The following is an 18,738-nucleotide window of genomic DNA, read 5'->3' on the forward strand; positions in this document are numbered from 1 at the left end:
GCGGAGGGGAAGAAGCGGAGGAAGCTTGGTCCGACCCGGACCAGAACCTGGTCCGGCGGACCAAGCCTGTTTTTGACCAAAAATGGTCCGGATGACCAACGAAACAGGAAACGGACCAAGTGAGAAAAAGTCATGGTCTGGGGCTGACCAAAAGTCAGTCCGCCGGACCAGATGTGCCCAGAAGCCAAAATCATCGACGGACCAAGGAGAAATGGGGCGAACCAAAAACGAGAACTGGTCCGGGGCTGACCAAATGTAAGTCCGCCGGACCAGACCTGGAAAAAGAAAAATTTCACGTTGAACCGAGGAAACGGGCCGAGAACGAATGACACGTCTTGGTCGGTACCTGATCAGTAGTGATCAGGGGCGGACCAGACCTATCTCATAACAAACCAACGGACCAAGGAAGCTGAACGGACCAGAAGAGAAGGGACTGTGGTCCGGATCAGACCAGGCTTTGGTCTGTCGGACCAGGCTCGGAGAAAAGAGGAAAATTTCCATTTCGACCGGGAAAAAGGAAACGACCAACGGGGTTGGCCCGGGCCTAACTAGACTTGACCACAGATGGGCCTAACCCTCACCAAAGGACAAAGCGTTGCGATTGGGATCAATCGAACCGAGTTTTTGCTAGGACGTTGCGTGGCGTAGTGAGATGTGCGACATCAAAATATGAGTGATCATTGCGTGACTATTTGTGGGTAGAATTGCATGGCGTGGAACGATAACCCGGTAGGGACCGGATACCGTGATACGTATGATTGTACTATGGGAATATTGCACGTTGTGTGCCATGTGTGTAGCTTGCTCGTGCGTACGAGTTAAGCGTGATTGTGTTTGTGGATGGTTGTGGACTCAACCATCAACGTCATGGACGTGACGGGCGTTTGAGACGCGTTTTAGTCGTGTGCGACACGACGGCCAACGTCATGGACTTGACGGGCGTGGATGCGCTCCTAGTCATGGACTTGACTAGGGTATATTGCTAAACCATATGGTGGACTCCATACGGGTGTGATTATGAATGATGTGATATAATTACGTGTTGTTATTACTTGTGTGTTTCTTGTATGCCATTGTTTTATCACCGTTCTCGCTGGGAACGGGATGACCGGGATCAACCCGGGCTACTCACTAAGCAGTTGTGTTTAGCCCTCGCGGTTATATGTTTTTACAGATCATGAGGATTACGCGTAGCGTACCAGACGACGACGATCCGAGAGAGGCAGCATCATGTACGGGATTTGTATTCAGAACCTCGGGATTTGTATTCCCGCATTTTGTACGGTTAAACTATGGCTATTCAGACATGTGTCATTTTACGATACTGATCTTTTGGATTTTGTATTTTCGCTTCCGCAATTATTATTTTATTGTATATCGTCCATGTGGCACAACCCGTATACTGTACACGGGTTTCGGGTGTCACACTTAGTACTTTGCATCTAACTGCTGATCACTCGCCCACAAGCTGTTGGGTGATATGCATATTGGATTCGCCATATATATGATATATATATATATCAATATGATAATATATGAATAGGTATATTCATACATGTATATATATATGTACATATAATTAAGGCTTTCTTTACATATTTTCTGAAAAAGACAGTTTCAACGGAGATTTTCGTCTAAATATGCATGCAAATTGCAAACTGAGATCGAATAAAATAATTTATTAAAGAAAGATAATATTTTTTTAGGGAGAAGGAATAGGGAAGTGGTCAGCAAATGACCAAAAAGACCTCGTCATAAATGATGGACCTAGGGAAACACGAACTTGATTTATTAAAGCTTTCTATGTACATGTTCATGTATATGCATTACATATCATATCATATACGGTATGTCAATTGTTTTGAATCAAAGTAATTAAATTAAAATAAATAAAAATTTGATCGGGGCAGTCCAAAAAATGTTGATTTGTTTTTGTTCGGACTTCAATACCACGTGAATAGTCACTTATCTTCATTCTAGAACATATAAAAAGGAATATACAACATATATATTATTATATATATATAATAAGTTAATATAATCTTGGAAAATCTTATTGATAAAACCTATCACAAGGGCAATCAAGCTATTTTAGATCATTGACCATATTTGGGCCTGGCCCATTATTTTATAAGCTATCAAGTCTCTATAGTTGGGCCAGGCCCACTGCTTTCATTTGATGTGGACTTCGATATTAACTTGAAATATTGTCTTTTTGGGAGTAGATTTAAAAGGATTTTCTATAACCAAAGTATATAAAAAAAAAAAAGTAGAAATTGTGTAAACATCGTTGATGACAACAAACAAATATGAAATCCATGTTTTGGCGTTTGGCGTTTGGGAAATCACACTTATGAAACAAGACAGAAACTGGAAGCAGCTGCTTCTTCAGTTCTTGACCTCTTGAACACTTGCATTTGAAGTAAATCTCTTCAACTTCCGGTCGTGGTTAAGCATCGCGCTTACGCTTTCCACCACGAACACAATCTTCATACACACAACGTACAATTTACAAGAACAAGTCAGTGAAAAATGGCGTCAGGCTATTCCAAATGCCAACTTAAGGGAAGAAAAAAGATTTGGATTCAGAGAGGTAAATATTTACCTGAAAGAAAGCGTATCCGATGGCATTCCCAAAGTAGAAATTTGCATTCCCTGTGCCCTGTTTTAACACATTACCAATCAGATTTCTTTGCTGAAGGATATGAACAGAGTAGTGATGAGTTGAGGAATTTACCCTCCATATCCAAAGGTTATGCATCACCGGGCTTAGGAGTGATATCCCGAGATACCCGCAGAAGAGGAAGAACGAGAACTTCATGTCTGCGCGCACACACAAAAGAAAAATTAAAAAGAAAGTTCTCCTGCGAGATTTCATAAGACATAACGGAAGAGATGTACAACGCATTTGCTTGCTTTACCTGCTAATTCATTGACAAACAATGCCCACAAACTCAAGTACAAAGCTGAATCCCCAACCTAGTCCAAAAGAGAGGATATAATTTCAGATAGATTATTATCATATTGCCTTGCCATTTCGACGTCTATGTGTGACATTTTCTTTGTTAGAAACAAGTTTTATGCTTCAAGAACAAAACCCTTTATACTTCATTCCATAATGAAGTTAAATACTTACCGAAGGATAAGATTTAAGAATTGAGGAGATCGCTACATACACAAAAGCCAGGAAGCAGGGCCGATGTTTCAACCGAATGGCCAGAGGCAGTAACATAAACAAAATATTTACGTGGAAAACTACCAGAAAAAAGTTTCTGAAGAAGTCAAATACTTCTGCAAAGAAGTACCTGAAATGAAATAAAAGGCAGATGAATATACAGAGATGAACAGAATAAGAAATGTGCCGTAATAAAGAGATTTTCTTTATCCGGTCCATGGCAAAGAAATCCATGATGACCTTAGACTTACCAAAAGACTCCAATGTTTGGTGATAGATCTTCAATACTGAGAATGAAACCATATGTCCTACAACCGATGGCATAAAATACACAGTCATCACCACTTTATTGAAAAAACTGTGTTGGATGTAACAAATATTGACATAGTAATAATCGTCAGAGTTGGAACCTAACACATGAACATTCTAACTGAATTATGAAACTTTGCCTACGGTGTAGTAAATGAGGTTTACCTCTTGAACATCTCATCAAGCCCACCATGCTGCTTTAATGATAAGCCGCATAAAACTAACACATAGAGAGACCACACCATTACCCAAAACACGAAATGCATGACAGTTCTCCATAAGAAGGGAATTCGTGTATTTCGTTTCGGTTTGCTTTGTGTAGAAGTGGCAGAAGTTGAACTGTCCTCATCTTTCATGGGTTGTGTATGAAGGAACAATTTTAGAGGAGGTGCATCTAAACCATATCCCAATAAAATGGTTATCTGAGGAAAACATAACAACAAATTAGTATCTGTTGCTTGCTTGAATGAAATTTGAACTACAGAAAATACAGCGATAGAACAACGATGGAAACAAGAAGGTTTATACCGGGATTGCCAGAGTTGCTGGGTAAAGGGATAAATGTGTGGCCATGACTAACCCAAATGCAGCTAGAGGAACTCGTCCTGCAAAGGATAAATGCACATTTGTTCACACAAAGATAGGGGAATCACAATCCAATTCCCAAACTACAGACAAATAAGAAGAACAGGAAGAAAAGAAAACAGATCTTTTCATCGTATATGAAGAGTAAACAGAAATATACGGCATAACAGGAAAATTTTGAAAACATCAGCAGGAAAAGGTTATCATATGCTTACTAGTAACTGCTCCATAAAGTGATAATATGACAGCCAAATTTTCGATCGGAGAAGTTGATAAGCCCACACAAGAAAATATGGTAAAAGGATTCCACAAGTACATGAACGCAGCAATATCTCCACAAGGGAGGATCCCTGAAAGGAAAGGGAAAGAAGAGGTCATCACTTTTCTTTGGGTTATAAACAATTTTAATAGGCAGAAAACAATTTGTGCAGGAAAATATATTAAGGGACTAAGACATTTATCAAATGACATCTATTCAATAAATTAATCCCACAATCATTACACTATGATCCATGTCTTCTCTGCCCCTCTGTTTCTAGTATTTCTCTCCCTTCTGGTCTTAAGCAATCTATCTTTTCATCGAGAGTCTAGCAAAAGAAAGGCAGGCTTTCTAAGTCCAACAACGGGAAGACGGCCTTACTAAATGGAGCAATTACAATGACTATGATAACAAAATTTAAATTACCTCTATCCCTTGATGACTTGAGAAGGCCAAGTAACCTCGAATTCATTCCATAAGCCATCTGGAGTTTCTGACCAGTAGCCCGAAGTAGCAGAGCGCTAAATATATCTGCAATAACAAAAACCAGGCTGTATCCAAAGAGAATGTTGGTATCATCCACATGACTACAGAATGGCATAGCAATAAATAAGATTTTACTCCGAGGCTAAACCGTAAGATGCATATTTACCATCAAATATATAATTCTCTAATTCCATGAACATCATACTATTTCATAAAAGGACTGCCACTCTACTTATAACCCGACCTATAATTTCAGCTAGTTGGTGAATAAGCACATGTTTGAACATATTGAGTAGCATTCAACTCCCCAAGAGAAAACATAAGATTTCCCAAAACAAGATATTAATGAAATGGAAATGGCGTTTTCAGACAATCACCCACTACAGACAATCAGTAGAAACTGAACACAAGTACCTGCACAAAACATGATTTGGAAGCCCTTCAATCCTGTACATAAACCAGAATTTTTGCAATGTAAGCCATGAGAATACAAAGGTAAAGAATCAGAAATCGCAACAATTCGAACAAGCCAAAATTCAATGATGAAAAATAGAAACTTTATCAGAAAATTCTGCCCAAGAAAGGAAATGAAACCACAACCTCTTGACAGTGAGTGGTCCGAGAACCGAAAGCAGCAAAGGCGAACCATGATACATAGATCCTGTCCAAAGAAACAAACCCAAGTTCCACATCACCCATCTCAGAATTCGAATCTACATTGAATCAAATCTGAGAGGAGAAACTACAGATGTAGATGAAGAACCTGCATATGGAGACATCGATGACTGCTTCAACCAGTACCCTTCAGCTACTGCAACATCCACGACAATGTTCAAAATGTAAGCTGGAAGGGTGATCGTGCAGAGAGAGTCATAGAGAGAGAGGAGAGAGAGAGAGAGACGATACGGCGGCGGAGGCTAGTGAGAGGGGTGGAGACCTCCGGACGGGAAGACAAGTTGAGATTTTCTTGGAAAAGGATCAAAATCAACCGGAAAATCACGGAAGCCATAGCCCAAATCCAGAACCTGGATGGCTTCTTCTGCTCCTCCGCCATTTTCGCCGTCGCTCGTCTTCTTCTTCTTTCCTCTGGTCTCCGGTGAGCCAAATAGGAGAAGCCACGACGTTTAAAACGACGCCGTCAAGATTTCTGTCATAATTGGTCTTTCAAATTTTTGTAAAAGCCCATTAGTTTTTTATAGGTTCAAGCCCATATGCCATGTACATAGATGCTTCCTTTTTTATTCGAACTTAACCCTTAACTTGTCATTATTTTCGTTAGTTACCCCTTATTTAGTTTTGTGTAGAATTACACCTAAAGGACGTAAAAATCTTGAGTTTTCTTTCGGAAACATTTTCTCTATTCTGATATCAATGATATTTATAGGACGAAAATATTTTTTCACTATTTTCTCAATATAATCGATCTTTACGAAATTTTATCGCTTATTTATTACTTGGATAAAAATTTATTATTTGGTCAAAATCAGCATCAAATCCCGACAAAAGCACAACTCTATTCAATTAATTATGTTAATTTCATATGAATTAATTTAAATAACTAAGATTAATTTTAATGATGCTCAAGTATTATAACAAGAAATTTCTAGGATATGTATATAACTAAATTACTTTGCATTAAATAAATCAAAGATATTGGGGCTTTTCCTGTTACTCGAGTCTCCATGCTTGTTTTGTCCTTTGTCCCCTTCAAGGTAAATTTACTCATTGGGCATATGTACTTTACTCCAAGACTAAATGATTCAGATTCCAAGACAAAAAAAGAAGTTAATATAAAATAATTAAATCTTGATTAATAATCTTTTTATCGCTTTGTTTATTTATATTTATGTCAAACGACAAAAGTGTTGCTCATTAGGTTTAAGATATAAGAGATTAAATTCATGAATGCGCGAAGAAGAAAAAAATGTACACTACATTACGTGTATATATACATATATATGGACTGTGGTGACGCCACGTGTCTTCCATGTACATTGATGGGAAAGACGTTGGGGAATTACCATAGTTAAAGAAAAGAAATTAATGTGAAATTTACATCGTGAAATTATGTAATCACTAACGGTCAAGTGAAAATCACGTGACACCACAAGATAAATAAATAAGAAAACCATAATATTACGCAAGTTGCTTAATTTTTTTTTTCTCGTTGGATAAAATACAAAATACAAGCAAAAAAAAAAGAGTGTGCGTGTATATATTTCTAAAACCTTCTTGAATTGTCCGTACACCGACCTCAACCTTCCCCTCAACGGTCATATTTCCCCGACAAATCACCAACGGTCACTTACCCCAACATTCTCCACCGTTGGATCCGAAGATCCTACGGTCAAGAACACTCCAGATTCCACTCGCCTACCATCACACTTCCCGACAAAAAAAAGAGAGGAAAATAACTTGCTGTAAAAAGGAAAGGTGGGAACTTCAATTATCGGAGACTAGTAAAGAGAGGTAGGAGTATGGTATTAGTAGCAGTAGTAGTAGTATTCTACTTGTAGAGGAGAGAGAGAGAGAAAGGGAGAGAGAGAGAGAGAGAGAGAGAGAGAAACAGAGACATAAGGAGAAGAAAAGCAACAACCTTTGAGGGTTCTGTGGGAATCTTTGCTCTGGGTTTCTGAGTTTTGAGCAGTCCCATGCACCTGTGAGGAGATTCTCGATCTAGGTATTCCGGGTTCTTCTTGATTAGGGTTTTTTTGGGGGGTTTCAGGCTGATTTCAGGAATCTTTTGAGAGGATTTTCTTCATCTGGGTGTGTGTAATTTCGCCATCTGAAGCTCGAGAACCGCCATGGACACGGTCGTTAACCGGGATATCAAACCGGGTTCAGAGCTCCTCGCCTGTCTTCTCACCAACAGAACCAAGCAAGGTTCCCCTGTTCATGATGTGATGAATCTCTCGATCTTCCAATGAGTTTTTCATGAAAGTTTAGGAATCCGATGATTGTTTTGTGGTAGGCTGTTTTGATTTTAGATTAGTGAAATCGTTGATTCTTTCATTCTTTTTTTTTCTGGATATATTAGTTTACGGGCCGTTTCAACATTTCATTCATTATATGTTCTTTGCATATTGAGGAGAAGATTCAATTCATTTGTTCATATAGGATCACCTGATTTCACATCACAACCCAAAAACACAAGACACCCTTTTGAACGTTTTCTCTGATTTTGCTTCTTTACTCATCGGATTCCATTTTTTTTTTTTTTTTGTTAAAAACGCACACACACTCACTTAGACTATCTCTCGCATTCTTCTTCACGAGCTCAAAGCATATAGGAGATAGAAACAGAAACTGTAAGAAACAAAAATAGGGTGGGTGGATCAAATCAACTGAAAGATAGAGAACAGAGTTCGGCGGTTAGACCATGTTGGCAGGGTGCTCGAGCTCTACACTGCTGTCACCGACGCAAAGATTGAGGGCTGAATCACCGAGAACAGTACAGTTTCATCACCATCATCAAGCTTGTCATCTTCCCATGAACACGCAGAGATTGGACTTACCTTGCAGTAGCTTCTCACGCAAGGAATCGTCTTCGAACCGTTCATCACAATCCAACAGACCGCTCACCAGAAGCGTCTCGCTCGACAGCAAATCCAAGGCCTCTTCACTCAAGCAGCACATAAAGCTTCCACCTTTGGCGACAACAAGAGGCGGAGAAGGGTTTTCCTGGAACAAGGACAAAGACAACAACGACCAAGGGGGTAAGAATCTGAAGAGGTTGGCCGATGAGGCTGACTCTTGTCTGAACAGAGCGAAGAGGAAACGAGGCGAAAGGGAGGGTCAGCAGTTGGGATTAGGTGGGAGTTTCTGGTTTGAGCAGTTCGCGGGCCGGAATTCTCCACAAGTGCCTTTTTCTTTGACGTGTTCGGGTGATGAAGACAGGGTTTGTTTCGTGCCGAGCGAGGTGATTTCTCAGCCATTGCTGAGTAATCCAAATTGGGTTGACTCAGTGATAACTGAGTTAGCCGGCATAGGCAACAAGGACACGGAGAGTAGCCGCCCAACCACGACGGTCAAGGAAGCTTCTGGATCAAGTGCATCATCGGAGAGCCACAGCTTGCGTTACAGCTTACCCGAATCTACAAATGGTTCAAGGAATCCATACTCACACGAAAGGGTAGGGGCAAGAGCAGGGACCAGTAAAGAAGAAGACAACAACAACAACAACCATGGAAACGAGTTGCAGAAGGACTTGGAGCTTGTCGGCTTGCTTAAAGGATGCTTAGAAGCAATCGATGAAAAAAACATTGCCCCCATTAATCATTTCATCGTGAGATTGGGCGATCTTGCTTCTCCTAGAGGGAAAACCCCTCTGACCCGGGTTACCGCCTATTACACTGAAGGTTTGGCTCTGAGAATCACAAGGATGTGGCCTCACATCTTCCATGTCACACCCCCTCGGGATTTCGAAAGAACAGACAAGGAGGAAGACTCAGGAGCTGCTGGCTTGAGGTTCCTGAACCAAGTGACCCCAATTCCAAAGTTCATTCATTTCACAGCCAATGAGATGCTACTCAGAGCTTTCCAAGGGAAAGAAAGAGTTCACATCATCGATTTCGACATCAAGCAAGGTCTGCAATGGCCTAGCTTCTTCCAAAGCTTGGCTGCGAGACCGAACCCTCCATTACACGTTCGGATCACGGGCATCGGGGAATCAAAACAAGAGCTCAACGAGACAGGAGACCGTCTCTATGGATTCGCAGAAGCCCTAAATCTTCCATTCGAGTTTCACTCTGTCGTTGACAGGCTCGAAGACGTCAGGCTATGGATGCTTCATGTCAAAGAAGGCGAATCCGTGGCCGTAAACTGCGTTTTCCAGTTGCACAAGACGCTATACGACACAACCGGAGCAGCGATTAGGGATTTCATGGGTTTAATCCGAAGCACAAACCCAATAGCGCTCGTTATCGCGGAACAAGAAGCGGAACACAACACGGATCATCTGGAAACACGTATCTGCAACTCACTCAGATACTACTCCGCGATATTCGATTCATTACACTTCAATCTTCCGACGGACAGCTTAATCAGAGTGAAGATCGAGGAGATGTTCGGGAGGGAGATCAGGAACATCGTTGCTTGCGAAGGAAATCACCGGCAGGAGAGGCACACGGGTTTCAGGCGATGGAGAAGATTGCTGGAGCAATTAGGGTTTCGCAGTCTGGGAGTCTCGGAGAGGGAGGTTCTGCAGAGCAAGATGCTGCTCAGAATGTACGGCGGCGGCGGCGGCGGCTTCAACGTCGAGAGGCGAGATGAGGACGGCAGCGGCGGAGTGACGTTGCGGTGGTCGGACCAAGAGCTCTACACAGTCTCGGCTTGGACTCCCGCCGAGATCGGAGGGAGTTCTTTGTCTTTAGCTCGACACAGCTAATACTTTTTTTTATTTTACAGAAACAAAAGAATAATGGGAAAAAAAAAAAGAAAATGGTTTTTTTTAGGATCTAGAGAAAAAGAAATATTGAAAATAGGTAAAAAAAAATTATTTCATTCTTTATTTTTTGTTCATTTTTTCATGCAGTTAGGAAGTGAAAAAAAAAAGACTCAAAAAGTGTGATGAAGACATTAATTGTATGCGTTTGTAATTCGTTAATTCATTTACAGCCAGTTTTTTTTTTTTTGGAGAAAATGTTTATTTCTTTGTCTTTCATTTTTTTTTTTAATAAATTACATAACGTTACAACTTTTTAAATGATATGTTTTTTTATTCACTTAATTTTGTACAAACACGTTTCAGTGAAATAATCGTGCATTGTCTGGGCTTTGTTCGTGGGCCTTGGCTTGATCTGATTGAGGCCCATAATCTAGCCAGATTAAGTAGGCCCAACGCACTGCAACTCTTATGAATCATAAGCTAGTATGGATGCAGACACAAATGTATACATATATAATGCATACTTCCAAAATAAAGACTATAGTTGATTATATAATATTTGATTCAGTCTTCTGATAATGATTCACACAATTTCCATATGAATTCTTAGTGGAAAAAAAAAACAAAGCTGCCATAAAAAATTATAACTTCCGAAATTATATTTCCTTTTTTTTATCAAAAAGCTCTACTAAAGAAACTATATTACATATATTTAGACTCATTTGATCACAATAAAATAAAAACAATTATTTTCAATAATATTTCTTCAAATATCTACAAAAAAACTTTTTAAAAAAAACAAAATCTGGAGAGAGAGAAACCCTAACCCCATATAGTACGAACAAGTTGATGAAAGTTGTTGATAGACTATAATGGAAATAAAAAAACAAAGGACAAGTTGCTACAAATTATGTCTCTTACGTACTTCTTTGTTTCGCCGATAATGTTCCTTTCACGTAGTTATTAATGCAATTTTTTTTATTAAAATAAATATGATTTTCCAGTTGTTCTGATACTTAAGTGTGTTTTTGTCGTTTTCTGTTGAAGGCTCGTGTCATCGTCGAGGAGAAAAGGAATATATTCCGAAATTAATTGCCAATTTTTTTTAATGCTTCGATAAATATCGAAAACAACAAATGAAAAAGGAAGAGAGAAAAAATAAATATATTTTTACATATATATTGCAAAAAAAAAATACAGACTTTATATTCTCCTTATGACAAATGAGCTTATATTGCATATGATACATAAAGATTTATTTATTCGACCCGATTAATTATCCCTATCACGGTAAACACATGTGAAAGATTAACGCTGACATGGATCCGAATTTGACCACGAGATAAAATATGATTTTACATTAGCAATGAATATTGTTTCGCTTTAAATATTATAATAACAACGGAAGCGAATGGCAACACACGACTTTACCGAAACCGAATTGATGAGTGACGGTCCAAGATTGAACAGTGGGAGACATAATAGTAATGGGTGCATGCGGAATGATCACTTAAATATCTATAGTCATTGTCAAATAATACGAGTAACCAATAGAGATATATAGACTTTAAATGTTGGTGGTGCATTCCTTTTTCACATGTTTCATGAAAAATCATTCATATTTTGTTTTGTTTTGTTTTTGTCCATTACGGATGATATTACTCGAGGTGTATGAAACATTGAAATCTATATATGAAACATAATGTCAGGTCTTATAATATTTTCCTACGTAGGTCCATGCATGAAAAATGATAGAGAATGATCACCGATTTTAAATATCACGGATAAAAATAATATATATATATATAAATAATGGAAGTTATAGACAAATGCTTTTCACAAAGCCAGCATGTCCGACCGACCTCGAGATTATAACTTTGATAATGTTTTTTTTTAATAAACGGTCGAGAGACGTCGCGATTTGTGGTGGCTACGGTGACATATATGTGTGCAATAATATATATATATATATATATATATATATATATATGTACTTATATAATTTATGTGACTAGCAAATGACCAAACAATAATATAAAATAAGTTGAAAACTCGTGCATGATATCATCATATATCCCTATAAGTGGAGTCCTCGAAATACATCGGAAATCGCATAATCGTACGACTGCGTACGAGTTTTTTAGAATATTACCTCATGCTAAGAATAAAAAAGATATAAACAATAACATAATTTACTAGTTTGAAATTTTTATTCACAGATTGTTTTTATTGATTGTATCTTCAATTATCAAACTGAATAAAAAATCATATAATCCTATGTACTGTCTATAACCTATGACATCATCATGCATATAAATGTAAAAATCGTTATTATTTTCTATGGATTATGAAAATATTGAGTTATTAGCATCATACATATTAAAAATTCGTCACGCTCTAAGTCTAATCTAGAATATCGATCATATTAGTTGCTATTACAATCACGAGATTATTATATTAAAAATATTATAAGACTGCAGCATTAGATAATGCATGCATGCTATAAATAATTTGGACACTCGTCTCATTACAAGGAAAGCGTAGCGTGCCGTGTCTGCGCCACGTAAGCACACACGTGCCACGTTTTCCACTTCTGAACATACGCGTATCATTAGCTGGTCCTATTATTTTATTACTTGTACGTATACACATACACGTAATATTTATTTCCTTTTATAAATCAATTGTTCTAGGTCAAAGTTGAAATACACTTTCTATATCTCGATATTTTTCAATTATTATAATAAGATGTTTCTAGAATTAGTTTAATAATAAAAGAAAAGGTCCAACAGACAAAAATGGAAAGGGTGATAAGTTGCAGAGTGAATATATTTTTTTCAAACCGAGTAGAAATAAATTGAATAATATTAAATTATATATGTGGATCGTATATAATTTAAATACACTGAATAATTTTGTTCTAAACAAGGAAATAAATGAAAATAACTTTAACTCTAAAAGAATACCACCTAAAATTATAAAGTCTATGGCTTGTCAAAAATGATCAAAGCTAATTCTTTTCTTCAAATTAAATAACTACTAATATTTTATTTTTTCTTTCAAATCGCGTACCAAAGTTTTTTATAAAATTATTAGGTTATTGTTTACGATATATGATTTAATGAGAAAAAGTTTTAAAAACAAGTATCGATGTTCTTTTTTTTAGCCGATGACAAAAATATTGATTATCGATATAATCATATTTATGGTTATAGATATTCTACCAAAAAGAAAAACAACTTTAAGGGGAAGGCAATGGTTTTGGTAGACAGAAATATATATATGTTTTTCGACGAAGTTTGTTATTAGACAGAAATATTATATTGCTCCATCTATTTATATTTTTGTTTATTTATTATTATTATTATTATTAATTTATTATATTAGTATTTTTCTCAGACAAAAACATTATCATGCTAGACCGTGTAGATATATAGCATTTGTTTTTTTTGGTAAAATATATAGCATATGTTATGCATATAATTAAAAATAATGTATATATACACGCGATATTATTAGACACCTTTTAGAATTATAAGCTGGTCAGTAGTCATCCCACGAGTCAAAAGAGATGTTAATAATTAGTTACGAGTACATTGACTAACCAAATAGTTATTAAGGATTTTTAATAATTTATTTGTTAGGATTATGAAATTATCGTGGATATATACATACATATATATAGCTATACGCGTTATATTATACTATAAAAATTTAATTCTCGTATTTCTAGAATATTTGTTTCGGTATACGTCATTATTGCTGAAAATGCAATTTCATAGATCGACAGGCAAAACAATCGGTTGACTATTATGATATATAATTGTAGGTTTTATTAGATTAACGTGGTTTGTCGTGGTATCGCTGTAAGTTTGTGAAAAGCGAATATGGATTTCATAAAGATTTTATCGAAGGAATTCTTACGTGTATTTTTTAAAACCACTCATTTTTTTTATAAAAAACGTACGTATATTATATATATATATATATATATATATATATTCTTTTCGCAGTCCATGTTACTTTATAGTTTAAATGACTTGCAATGGGAATCTATAAATTACTCAGAAAGGGAAAACCATTGAAAAATATGGTAAATAGAGTATGGACATAATAATTCAGGTACCATATTTTTCCATATAGATTTTCTCTTAGGTGCAAATATGGATCTTTAAATGTTGAGATGACCATATTTGATGTTCCAAATTGTAATAAAAAAAAAACATTTGGCACGACTGAGAAATTGCTTTGTATTTCCAAATTTACACAAAAAAATAAAATTTTGTGGATTGATTACCGAGATTTTGATTTCTCATAAAGTTTATTCTTTTTATTGAAATATTTTAAAGGGTTGCATATTATTTTCCAATTGCTTAAAATATAAGATAAACTGCTCAAAATAATCAAAATCGCAATATCCCATTAAATATCCAATACCTTAATGACCATAACATAGACTAGACATAAATCTTGTACCAAGAAAACTTATCCACATATTCTTGCTTATATTATATGTATGCACCAAAAGATCATCATCATCATCATCATCATGTCATCATTCAACAATGATGTGATTTAAATGTTATCAAAATCACTAAATTATGGTTAACTCAGGATTAGGTTTCTAAATGTGCAGTTAGTAGTTATTCAGATAACATATCAGCGGTGGCCTAAACACTACAACTCGATGTGTACGACCACAGAGCTGTAATGGCTAATGAGGCAACCCTATGGATATAATAAATAATCAGACAAAAAAGGAAATCAAACAAAAACAGCTTTCGGTTTCGTACGTTGTGAAATGAAATGACATTCAGAAGATAACCAAAAAGGGATAGAAATCGATGCATAACTAATTACACAAAGAATTAATTAAATTGAATTTTGTTACCTATTAAATATTCTTATTATGTTAAACGAGATCATGGAAATCGCCCAATATATATTTTGGTATTACTTGCCATTTATTTTGTGTCACCGTCCAAATCCAAATCCCATACGCTTGTTCTGTCACCACCAAACCCTTCCTTTTTATTGCCATCTCCCTTGGCAAGGAATTGCGTGTCCGAAGAAAAATCCATGATGAAAAGGTTCGAAATTTGCGAAGATTAAGGCCGAAGACTTCGTTTTCTGGAGAATTCTCGACTGCCCATTTCCTTAAATACCGAGGATCTTCAATCTCGCGGAAGGGTTTTTTTTCTTCCGGGTTTTGGATCCCGTGCTTGATGGGTGCGGGTTTATCTGGTTTTCACAATGAGTTTTCGACGAATTCTTGGTCCGGGGATGGGAATTTGTTGAAGCCCAATCTAGGAGATTTGCCGGAAAGTTGTGTGGCTCTGATTGTTGAGAATTTGGATCCGGTGGAGATCTGCAGATTCGCGAAGCTCAACAGGGCATTTCGCGGCGCTTCCTGGGCGGATTTCGTCTGGGAATCAAAACTCCCCCCTAATTACAGGCTTATTCTCGAGAGAATCCTCGGTGGTTTCCCAGAAAATTTGCAGAAACGGGATGTTTATTCATGTCTTTGTCGGATTAATTCCTTCGACGGCGGCACGAAGGTTCGTCGTGCTTGCTTTACACCCTCTCTGTTTTTCTCTACACCTTTTCCGTTGTTTGGTTTCTCGGGAAAATTTTGTTTGCGCCAGAAACTCGTTCAATCTGGGAAACAGAAGTTCCTAAGGATGACCATGAACCGATCTTGGAATTTTATGCAACTCTATATCCAAATACCTATTTTATTTTTGGATCAGATGACAAAGGAAGAATCGCCAATCGTCCCTAGTGTTTATATCCAGAAACTTCTGTATTGATTTGATTTTCTTTTTTCAGAAAGTGTGGCTAGACAAGAGAACTGGAGGTGCCTGTCTATGCATTTCAGCCAAGGGTTTATCAATCACCGGCATCGATGATCGGAGATATTGGAGTCATATTCCGACCGATGAATCTAGGTACAGACTTTCTCCTTTATTTGCATGTTTAGTTGCTTGCTCCTCTTCTTCAAAAGTAGTACAGAGTCTTACCTTTTGTGTTGTTTTTTCTTTTGGTTAAACCTGCAAATATATGTTGCTAGAGCATACTTCAGATGTCGTGGTTAGGTTTCTTTGGCAAAAGTGGCAAAGATTCGTTTTTTCTGTTCATAGTTTGTGTGTTTTCCAAGAAACCAGATTATGATTGAACCCTCTGAGACTTACTGTAGATCAGTGGCTGTGGAGTCCAATCAGTTCTGGTTTGGTTATTGGTATTGGTATTCGGAAGTTTGTAGCTTTCTGGTTAATGGGTTTTGCCCTCAAAGACTATGGCTTTCCCGTGAGGAACTCATCTGTGGGAACAGAACAGAGTTCAAGTTTTCTGATTGTGCTTATCGGTGAACATCAGTTTCTGTTCTAGGTGGTCGAACAATCATCATTTCCTGTTAAAGTTTGCATTTTTTTTATAGTGATTGAATTCTGAATTCATACCGACTGTAAGGCTTTTAGATTTGCTGTCAATGAATTTCAGTCAAATCTTCTCGGTTGCTTTGGATTGAAGAGAGTTCCTTGGAATGGTATAATATCTTCTCATCTGTTGATTGAGAGTTATAAATATCCACAAAAATATGAATTTGTTTCAGAAAAATCTGGTAAAAAAAAATGTAAACACAACATTGAGATCACAAGAAAGTCCAAAAATCAGAATTACTGAAAACAAATGGAAAAATCTGAAAAGAATCCAATCATAAACAATGGTTATTGTTTGATGTATCTGTATAGCCTTTTGATCATAAGTCTTCTGTTCTTACAGTGCTGGTTATGTGTCTGAAAATTTTTTTTCTCTCGATTATGCAGATTTTCTTCCATAGCATATCTCCAACAAATCTGGTGGTTCGAAGTGGACGGAGAAATCAATTTCCCCTTCCCGCCCGGAGCCTACAGCCTCTTTTTCAGGCTTCAGCTCGGCCGACCGGGGAAACGGTTTGGCCGCCGGGTCTGTAACACTGATCAGGTTCATGGTTGGGACATTAAACCGGTTCGTTTTCAGCTCTGGACCGAGGATGGTCAATACTCTACATCCCAATGCACGCTAACCGAACCAGGAAATTGGATCCATTACCACGGGGGAGATTTCGTCGTCGAGAGATCGAAGAGGACGACTACGAAGATAAAATTCTCGATGACCCAGATCGATTGCACGCATACAAAAGGCGGGTTATGTCTAGATTCTGTTATCGTGTACCCGAGCCGGTACAAGGATCGGTTGAGTCGGGTTTAGGTAACCAACCGAGGCCGGTTTAGGGAAGAGGGTTAAAGCAAGGTTTTTTTATTTCCTTTAGCCTTTTTGTAGTATTATTGGGGTACCCAAAACTAGCATTTTAGTTTAGGGTTCTTATCGGAGTTTAGTTCATATATATGTAAACCCTAAAGTTGTGAACTTCAATCTTTTATTGTTTTGTTAAATCTCTATTTACAATGATCTTTTATTTGTAAATGTTTACAGTTCCACGTATATTTGCAGCAGTGGCGGATCCAAAATACTTACAATTAGGGGCATAGTATAATTGGGGGTATAATGTATATATAATTTTATAAAAAAATTATATTTTATAAAAAAAATTAATTTTATTGGAGGTATTTGACCATTTTGTTTAAAATTTATATAAAAGTTAGAAAAAATTGCCAAAAAATCATGTACTTCCCAAATATCGACAAAAAATTATATTTTTTTATTATCAAAAAATCTTTATATTTATATTTATTCACGGATAATGTATTTTATAAAATCTAACAAAAAATCTAACAAATAAATCTCTAAATGCAAACGTAAAAAAAAATATGGTCAAACATCTGATGTGATATTATTTTAATTAGTAAATAATTGAATCGAACTCGATCGATATATATTTGAATCGAATCGGACCGATTAAAATAATATTCTATATTGGATAATGCCACATCAGATTTTTGAAATATTCATATCCATTATAGTATATTATTTTAACATGTTCAATTCGGTTCATATATATATTGGTCGGGTTCAATCTATTATTTATTTATTAAAATAATGCTACATCACATTTTTTACCGTAATTTTTTTGACGTTTGCGTTTAAGGATTTATTTACTAGATTTTATAAATTATATGTATATTTTGGTGAATAAGTATAAGTATAGAGTTTTTTTATAATTAAAAAATATAGATTTTTTTTTATCGATATATAGAAAATATAGATTTTTTTTCGCCATTTTACCTCAAATTTATAAAAGAAACTAACATTTTTCAATTAAGTTTGGGGGTTAGGATAGGACCCCATTGGAGACCAAGTAGGTCCGCGATTCTGCAGCACGTGATCGACTTTGACAGTAAAAAAAAAAATATATGATACCAAAAATAGTTATTTAGATATGGCGCACAACAGAATGTAAAAATAATATATTATTTCATCGATGTGTTTTTTATGATGATTATTTCATTGAAGTTACCGATACAATATGTACGATAACAAGATCATGTTCATGTAAATACTATCGTCGCATCAATTCTTTTTGCATGTGGAAAAGCAGGA

The 18,738-nt window shown here is 36.6% G+C and overlaps 4 protein-coding genes and 1 long non-coding RNA gene across 5 annotated transcripts in view; 3 read left to right on the top strand and 2 right to left on the bottom strand.

Annotated features, from left to right (window-relative positions):
- Positions 1-1,285, top strand: part of LOC109116627 — a 9,872-nt gene extending 8,587 nt beyond the window's left edge. The window contains exon 6 of the long non-coding RNA XR_002024160.1: positions 1,175-1,285. This is a non-coding gene — a long non-coding RNA (uncharacterized LOC109116627). The remainder of the gene's footprint in view (positions 1-1,174) is intronic.
- Positions 1,286-2,256: 971 nt separating this feature from the next.
- On the bottom strand, positions 2,257-5,935 carry LOC104818186 (phosphatidylinositol glycan anchor biosynthesis class U protein). The gene is made up of 14 exons (XM_010547653.2): positions 5,721-5,935; positions 5,578-5,625; positions 5,415-5,475; positions 5,229-5,261; positions 4,755-4,879; positions 4,285-4,419; positions 4,013-4,089; positions 3,650-3,906; positions 3,427-3,483; positions 3,137-3,305; positions 2,922-2,979; positions 2,738-2,823; positions 2,606-2,662; positions 2,257-2,487 (listed from the first exon to the last, which is right to left on the bottom strand). The coding sequence occupies exons 1-14, from the start codon at positions 5,866-5,868 to the stop codon at positions 2,389-2,391; spliced, it is 1,410 nt and encodes a 469-aa protein (XP_010545955.1). The 5' UTR covers positions 5,869-5,935; the 3' UTR covers positions 2,257-2,388.
- A 1,370-nt stretch (positions 5,936-7,305) lies between these two features.
- LOC104818192 (scarecrow-like protein 28) lies at positions 7,306-10,249 on the top strand. The gene has a single exon (XM_010547667.2). The coding sequence runs from the start codon at positions 8,194-8,196 to the stop codon at positions 10,198-10,200; it is 2,007 nt and encodes a 668-aa protein (XP_010545969.1). The 5' UTR covers positions 7,306-8,193; the 3' UTR covers positions 10,201-10,249.
- Positions 10,250-15,183: 4,934 nt separating this feature from the next.
- Positions 15,184-17,656, top strand: LOC104818197 (F-box protein PP2-A12-like). Its single transcript, XM_010547680.2, has 3 exons — positions 15,184-15,758; positions 16,030-16,148; positions 17,025-17,656. Exons 1-3 carry the CDS (start codon positions 15,426-15,428, stop codon positions 17,446-17,448), a joined length of 876 nt encoding a protein of 291 aa, XP_010545982.1. The 5' UTR covers positions 15,184-15,425; the 3' UTR covers positions 17,449-17,656.
- Positions 17,657-18,687: 1,031 nt separating this feature from the next.
- LOC104818205 overlaps positions 18,688-18,738 on the bottom strand; it is a 604-nt gene continuing 553 nt past the window's right edge. The window contains exon 3 of the mRNA XM_010547692.2: positions 18,688-18,738. Within this exon, the coding sequence (XP_010545994.1) occupies positions 18,709-18,738 (30 nt within the window). The 3' untranslated portion in view covers positions 18,688-18,708.

The sequence above is a fragment of the Tarenaya hassleriana genome, unplaced genomic scaffold (genome assembly GCF_000463585.1).
Source record: "Tarenaya hassleriana unplaced genomic scaffold, ASM46358v1 Cleome1, whole genome shotgun sequence".
NCBI lineage: Eukaryota > Viridiplantae > Streptophyta > Magnoliopsida > Brassicales > Cleomaceae > Tarenaya > Tarenaya hassleriana.

Excerpts from the sequence above, each read along its gene's own strand:
- LOC104818186 (XM_010547653.2), bottom strand. The coding sequence starts at position 5,868 with ATGGCGGAGGAGCAGAAGAAGCCATCCAGGTTCTGGATTTGGGCTATG. Across the intron at positions 5,262-5,414 it reads GGACCACTCACTGTCAAGAG|GATTGAAGGGCTTCCAAATC; the intron begins GTTGTGGTTTCA and ends GTTTATGTACAG. Across the intron at positions 4,420-4,754 it reads CAAGTCATCAAGGGATAGAG|GGATCCTCCCTTGTGGAGAT; the intron begins GTAATTTAAATT and ends CTTTCCTTTCAG.
- LOC104818192 (XM_010547667.2), top strand. The coding sequence starts at position 8,194 with ATGTTGGCAGGGTGCTCGAGCTCTACACTGCTGTCACCGACGCAAAGA.
- LOC104818197 (XM_010547680.2), top strand. The coding sequence starts at position 15,426 with ATGGGTGCGGGTTTATCTGGTTTTCACAATGAGTTTTCGACGAATTCT. Across the intron at positions 15,759-16,029 it reads CCTTCGACGGCGGCACGAAG|AAAGTGTGGCTAGACAAGAG; the intron begins GTTCGTCGTGCT and ends TTCTTTTTTCAG. Across the intron at positions 16,149-17,024 it reads ATTCCGACCGATGAATCTAG|ATTTTCTTCCATAGCATATC; the intron begins GTACAGACTTTC and ends TCGATTATGCAG.